At 47.6% G+C, this 6,886-nt stretch overlaps 1 protein-coding gene across 1 annotated transcript in view; it reads right to left on the bottom strand.

Annotated features, from left to right (window-relative positions):
* Positions 1 to 6,362, bottom strand: part of RBL1 (retinoblastoma-like 1) — a 100,511-nt gene extending 94,149 nt beyond the window's left edge. Inside the window, exon 1 of the mRNA XM_011975026.1 lies at positions 5,918 to 6,362. Coding sequence (XP_011830416.1) covers positions 5,918 to 6,196 — 279 coding nt within the window. The 5' untranslated portion in view covers positions 6,197 to 6,362. The remainder of the gene's footprint in view (positions 1 to 5,917) is intronic.
* Positions 6,363 to 6,886: the final 524 nt, after the last annotated feature.

Raw genomic sequence — 6,886 nt, 5'->3', positions numbered from 1 at the left:
TTTCTCTTTAACTAGTCTGGCAGGGAAAGGCAAGAACAGAGTAAAAAGTTGTCAAGGGAGTCACACATAAAAAAATTAATACTAGGCTGGGCGTGGTGGCTCACACCTGTAATCCCAGCACTTGGGGAGGCCGAGGTGGGCAGATCACGAGGTCAGGAGATCGAGACCATCCTGGCTAACACGGTGAAACCCCGTCTCTGCTAAAAATACAAAAAATGAGCTGGGCATGGTGGCGGGTGCCTGTAGTCCAGCTACTCGGAAGGCTGAGGCAGGAGAATGGCAGGAGAAACCCGGGAGGCAGAGCTTGCAGTGAGCCGAGATCGCGCCACTGCACTCCAGCCTAAGCGACAAAGCAAGACTCCGTCTCAAAAGAAAAAAAAAAAAAATTAATACTAATCTCGTGAAACATAAAGGAGACTGTCATTTTTATGAGGTAAAAATTTGGGGAATTATTTACTCCAAAACATGTCATCTTTAAAATACAGTCATATGCATTGCTTAATGACAGGGATATATTCTGAGAAATGCAACATTAGGCAATTTTGTTGTGCAAACATAGCATAGCCTACTAAACCTAGGCTATATGGTATGCTTATTGTTTCTAGGCTACAAATCTGTGGAAAATGTTACTATACTGAATACTGTTGGCAAATGTAACACAATAGTAATTACTTGTGTATCTAAACACAGAAAACATATAGTAAAAATAAAGTATGTGTGGTTCATCACTGACCGAAATGTTCTGCGGTACACGACCGTAGTAAGCATGGCTCTCCATATTTGTAGATATCTCAATTTACAATGCCACAAAAAGGTGACATTTGGGAATTCAACAATTTTCTACATTAGACTTCAGACATCTCCAAGCTACAGTCAGTTCATGACTTCATTGCTGAAATACAATAGGTGAAGTTTAAGGATTAAGAATTACGGATAGGCTGGTGCGGTGCCTCACGCCTGTAATCCTAGCACTTTGGGAGGCCGAGGCAGGTGGACCACCTGAGGTCAGGAGTTCGAGAGCATCCTGGCCAACATGGCGAAACCCCGTCTCTACTAAAAAATACAAAAATTAGCCAGGCATGCTGGTGCATGCCTGTAATCCCAGCTTCTTGGGAGGCTGAGGAAGGAGAATCACTTGAACCTGGGAGGTGGGGGTTGCAGTGAGCTGAGATTGCGCCTCCAGCCTGCGCGACGGGAGTGAGATTCCATCTCAAAAATAAATAAATAAATAAATTACAGATAAAGACCAGGCACAGTGGCTCATGCTAGTAATCCCAGCACTCTGGAAGGCTGAGACAGATAATTGCTTGAGCTCAGAATTTCAAGATCAGCCTAGGAAACATAGTGAGACCCGCATCTGTACAAAAGAGGAAAAAATTAGCCGGGCATGTGGCACATGCCTGTAGTTACAGCTACTTGGGGAACTGAGATGGGAGGATCATTTGAGCCCAGAAGGTTAAGGCTGCAGTGAGCTGTGACTGACCCATTGGACTCCCGCAAGGGTGAAAGAACAAGACCCTATCTCAAAAAAAAAAAAAAAAAAGGAATTACAGATGTAAATCTCATAGCACAACACAATAGTGTTCTTGTACACTGTTCCACAGACTCTCTTTAAGACCAAACCCTAAAAGGATAAAAAGATTGATTAAAAGATTTCTTACAATAGTCTGAAAGGGGTCGGTAGAAATGGGTGGCCATCAATAAACCCAATGTTCCTACCCTGAAGAAATGAGAAGTTTTATTTTCTCAAAGCACTAAATGAGGCAGGTAAGCTTAAGGGTGAATATTTTTATAAACTTTGATTAATGAATTGCTTGGGAATAGGGTCTGGTCATGGTGGCCTACGCATATAGTCCTAGCACTTTGGGAAGCTGATGTGGGTGGACTGCTTGAGTTCAGGGGTTCGAGACTAGCTTGGGTAACACGGCAAAACCCATCTCTACAAAATACAAAAAAATTAGCAGGACGTGGTGGTATGCGCCTATAGTCCCAGCTACTCTGGAGGCTGAGATGGGAGAAGTGCTTGAGACACTTTTTTCTCTCAAAAAAGAAAAAGAGAGTTGTTTGGGAATAGCATCTAAGTACTACAGAGCCTTTGGATACAGGCTACTAAGTGAAAATTCTAGCAAGATGGTGAAAATATAACTCCTAAAATTATTGTTTCGATTTTTTTTTTTTTTAGGCGTTAAAGAATACGCTGATTTTTATTTTACTTTTTAAAACAGGGTCTCATTATGTTGCCCCAGGCTGCAGTGCAGTGGTGCTATCAGGGCCACTGCAGCCTTGACTTCCCAGGAATCAGGGCCATTGTGGCCTCAACCTCCCAGGCTCAAACAATCCCCCCCCTTAGCCTCTGGAGTAGTTGGGACTAAAGGCACATGCCACCACACCCAGCTAATTTTTGTAGAGATGGGAGCCCAAGCTGGTCTCAAACTCCTGGGCTCAAGTGATCCGCCTGCCTCAGCCTCTCAAAATGTTGGGATAACAGGTGTGAGCCACCATGCCCAGTCTATTTTATTTTTTGTAGCGACAGGGTCTCACTATGTTGTCGAGGCTGGTCTTAAACTCCTAGGCTCAAGAGATCCTCCTGCCTCAGCCTCCCAAATTGCTGGGATTATAGGCGTGAGCCACTGTGCCTGGCCTGATTTTCTTTCCTTAAAAAAGTCAACTATTTGATTCCATGAGAATAAAATAGAATACAATTATATTTGATAAAATCCTATTTCATAAAAATTCTATGAATTCTATGATATCAGAAACCGTTTTTTTTTTGCATTTCTAAGGCCTATTTACCAGGCCTTAGAAATGCAAAAAAAGGCTTCTGATCTCACAGAACTTCACATCTGGAGCTAAGAAGAGGAACAGATACTATTATTTATAATTGGTGAGATATAGAAGCTATAAGAAGAATTGAAAAAGTGTTGTAGGAGAATATAGTGCAGTGAATAACTGATTTTGACTAGAGTTTAGAGAAGGCCTCACAAAAGGAGACAAAATTTGTAAATCACTAAAAATGTAAGCAGGAGTTCGTCAGGTAGACTAGAGAGGGGTACAGATTGGAGAAAGACTTCTTAGGAAGCATCTGAGATATATGAAAATGACTAATCCAAATGTCTTTAACAAAAATTGATTTTAAAAAAAGGGGAAAATAAAACACTGGATAGAATAAACACAAAATTTCAGTTCATATATTTGTGCTTTCTAAAGCAAGCATTGGGCTGGGCACGGTGGCTCATGCCTGTAATCTCAATGCTCTGGGAGGCTGCGGCACAAGAATCACTTGAGGCCAGTTCAAGACCAGCTTGGGCAACATAGTCAGATACTATCTCCATAAAAAATTGAAAAATTAGCTGAGCACGGTGGCGTATGCCTGTAGTCCCAGCTACTGGGGAGGCTGAAGCAGGAAGATCACTTGAGCCTAGGAGTTTGAGTTTACAGTGAGCTACAACTGCACCACTGCATTCCAGGCCTGGTCAAAAGAGCAAGACTCTGTTTCTTTTCTTTCTTTTTTTTTTTTTTTTTGTGATGGAGTTTTACTCTTGTTGTGCAGGGTGGAGTGCAATGGCGCAATCTCGTCTCACTGCAACCTCTACCTCCCGGGTTCAAGTGATTCTCCTGCCTCAGCCTCCCCAGTAGCTGGAATTACAGGCGCATGTCACCATGCCCGGCTAATTTTACATTTTTAGTAGAGACGGGGTTTCACCATGCTGGCCAGGCTGGTCTTGGACCTAAGAAGATCTGCCCACTTTGGCCTCCCAAAGTGCTGCGATTACAGACGTGAGCCACCGTGTGCCCAGCCAAGACCCTGTTTCTAAGGAAGAAAAAAAGAAAGAAAGAAAAAAAAAACAATAAATAAATAAAGCAAACATTGAAGTTGTCCTATTCAACTCTGCCTAACTAGAGATTTAGCTCTCAACCTTTCCTGGTGTTGGGGGTGATGGGAAAGATTCCAGGCAGAGGGAACGGCATGGATATACCACAAAACTGGGAACAAGCTTGTCATATTCAAGAATCTGAAACAGGTGCACGCCTTGACCGTAGTTTGACACAGTAAATACTTATTCAATGACAGATGGTGTGACCTTGGGCAAGAGAGACCAAATGTGACCTAGGATGTCAGAAATGCTTCTTCAGGCTTTCAAAAATCAATCTGTTTTCAATTGAGAGGCCATTCATTCTAATCTTTCTTTTTTTTTTTTTTTTTTTTGAGACAGAGTCTCACTCTGTGGCCCAGGCTGGAGTGCAGTCGCGCCATCTCGGCTCACTGCAAGCCCCGCCTCCCGGGTTCAGGCCATTCTCCTGTCTCAGCCTCCTGAGTAGCTGGGACTACAGGTGCCCGCCACCATGCCCGGCTAATTCTTTGTATTTTCAGTAGAGATGGGGTTTCACTGTGTTAGCCAGGATGGTCCCAATCTCCTGACCTCGTGATCCGCCCGCCTTGGCCTCCCAAAGAGCTGGGATTACAAGCATGAGCCACCGTCTCCGGCTAATCTCCCTTACTTTCTTATTCTTCCCACAGCTTTCCAGTCATGCCACCCACGTATATGGACCATTGTCCTTTACCCAGTCTATCCAGTCTGGAAGACTTTTTCAGGTACTTTTCCTTCATATATAGGCACACAGTCAATATACATCCAACTCTATGCCTTTGAACCCAGCAATTATTTCACTGGGTGGTGAGTCAGTGGTGCACCCTGGGAGTTGGTCCAGCGCCCTTGGCACATGAAAGCCTTTGAACATGGGGCCAGTGGAGTGCTACATGAAATACACTCCATCAGGCTTATGCTCATCTTGCTCTTTTTAGATAGAGTCTTGCTCTGTCGCCCAGGCTGGAGTGCAGTGGTGTGATCCCTGCTCACTGCAGCTTATGCCTCCTGGGTTCAAGCAATTCTCCTGCCTCAGCCTTCCAAGTAGCTGGGATTACAGGCAGGCGCCAACACACCCAGCTAATTTTTGTAGTTTTTAGTAGAGACGGGGTTTCGCCATGTTGCCCAGGTTGGTCTCAAACTCCTGGCCTCAAATGATCCGCCCGCCTTGGCCTCCCAAAGTGCTGGGATTACAGGCGTGAGCCACCACGCCCAGCCTGGGTTTCTGTATTAGAATAACCCTGGGCAAGACAACCTTCTGAGCCTTGCCATTATCACCTGGAAAGCAGGTCTAATACTCATTGCCATGCCATGTTCACAGAGCTGTTGTGAAGATAAAATGCAAGAATGATGGGGAAAAAAATCGAGTAATTATAACTGACATTTGTTTTATTCAGAGCTAGACGCTGATGCAAAGCATCAGGACGATGCTCTGACAGAGGAGGAAACGTAGGGCTGAAATCAGCTTCGTATGCACACTGGCTTTGATCAAACCGCTGCACAGCAACCAGCAGCTCCACCCTGATGAAGCAGAGGGTGCAGGTTAAACGGCTCAGACCCTGGGTCTGGCTCCATCTCTAACCGTGTGACCTTGGGCCTGTAGCTTAACCTGTCTGGGGTTCCGCTTCCTCTTGCGTGGAACGGGGATCACAGAAGGGGTTCAGACGGAACTGAGAGGGTCCATTTAAAGCTCTGGCCAGTGGTGTCTTGGTAGGCAGTTCATTTTCACTTTACCATTATATTTGTTCTTACCGATTTAAGGGCACCACCATGACGTTTGTGGCGCTTAGCGGGGTAAAGTGTGGTCAGGAAGACCGGGGTTTGAGTGGCGCAGGGCCTAGGCCGCTCCTTTCCTGGGCTTCAGTTTCCCGCCTCAAAATGATGGGCGGATTGGTTGAGCAACACCCACCCTTCCCGCCCCTCGGCGCCTGGCTGCGCAGCGACCCTCCTAAATGGGGAAACTCCCACCACCCCATAGGCCGGGGAAGGGGCGGGGCAGGGGTGGGGCCTGGCGAAGGTAGGGTCGGGCCGCCCTACCTGCTGCCGCTCACCTCTAGGCTGTAGTTGCCTCGGATGGCAGTAAAGTCGTCCAGGGCTTCGGCCGCGCTCCCCTCGTCCAGGTTCAGCTCCTGGCACAGGGCCTGTAGCGCCTCCCCGGCTGCGGCGACCACCGCCACCCCCTCAGCGTGGGACTCGTCCTCGAACATCCCTTCAGGCCCCGCGGGCGGCGCGCCACGGCCCCCGACTTCTTTCTCCCTCCCAGGCGCGCTACCCACAACCACCTGCGCCAAAGCGCGCGAAAACTTGCAGTTGCGGGGGTGCTTCGTCATCCACCGTCTGCCTCCGCTTTTCTCCTCAAAAAAAAGTCCGTTTTTCCTCCGGAGCTCCTAGCCGTCCCTCCCCGGAAATGTGATAAGAATACGGACCTCAGATTCTGAAATACCTGGCCTTAGCCCTTGGCTGGTCGCGGGGGGCCGAGCCGGCGGGACAAAAAAAAGAGCGGAGGGATCCTCAGCCTGCGCGCAGAGCCTGCTGGGAGGTGTAGTCCATCTCCTGGGAGATGAAGCCCGCGGCCTCCCCCTGTCTTCCTGGTTAGGCTCTTGGGTTTTTGGGCAGGCCTGGGCTGCCTACTGCGAGGTGGCCTCGTGCAGCGTAGTGAGATGCCTCCTCTATCCACGGGCCCTGGGTTTGTCACTGTCCCGGGACGCCAAACATAATCTGACTGAGCTGTACCCCTTGAGTTAGGAGATGGAGGTTGGAAGAGGAAAGAAATAGCCCCTGGATGAAGAGGGGCCTCCTGGGACTCTCCCCAAAGTCCCAGTGCCCAGTGAGCGGTTCGCTAAATGACGGAGGGGAAGGACTCGTGAGGGATATTAGAAGATGGATCCTCATCTTATGTTAGTCGCTAAAAGAGGCGGGCAGAGAAGACTGCAGTAATGAGGCAGGAGAATAGGGTCTGGAGGCAGGGAACCTATGGCTGTTTCACGTGACTTCCTAGAACTAAATTGAAAGGAAAACCC

The sequence above is a fragment of the Mandrillus leucophaeus genome, unplaced genomic scaffold, assembly GCF_000951045.1.
Source record: "Mandrillus leucophaeus isolate KB7577 unplaced genomic scaffold, Mleu.le_1.0 Scaffold150, whole genome shotgun sequence".
NCBI lineage: Eukaryota > Metazoa > Chordata > Mammalia > Primates > Cercopithecidae > Mandrillus > Mandrillus leucophaeus.
Note: the sequence above shows the minus strand (reverse complement) of the source record. Positions and strands in the feature narration are given on the sequence as shown.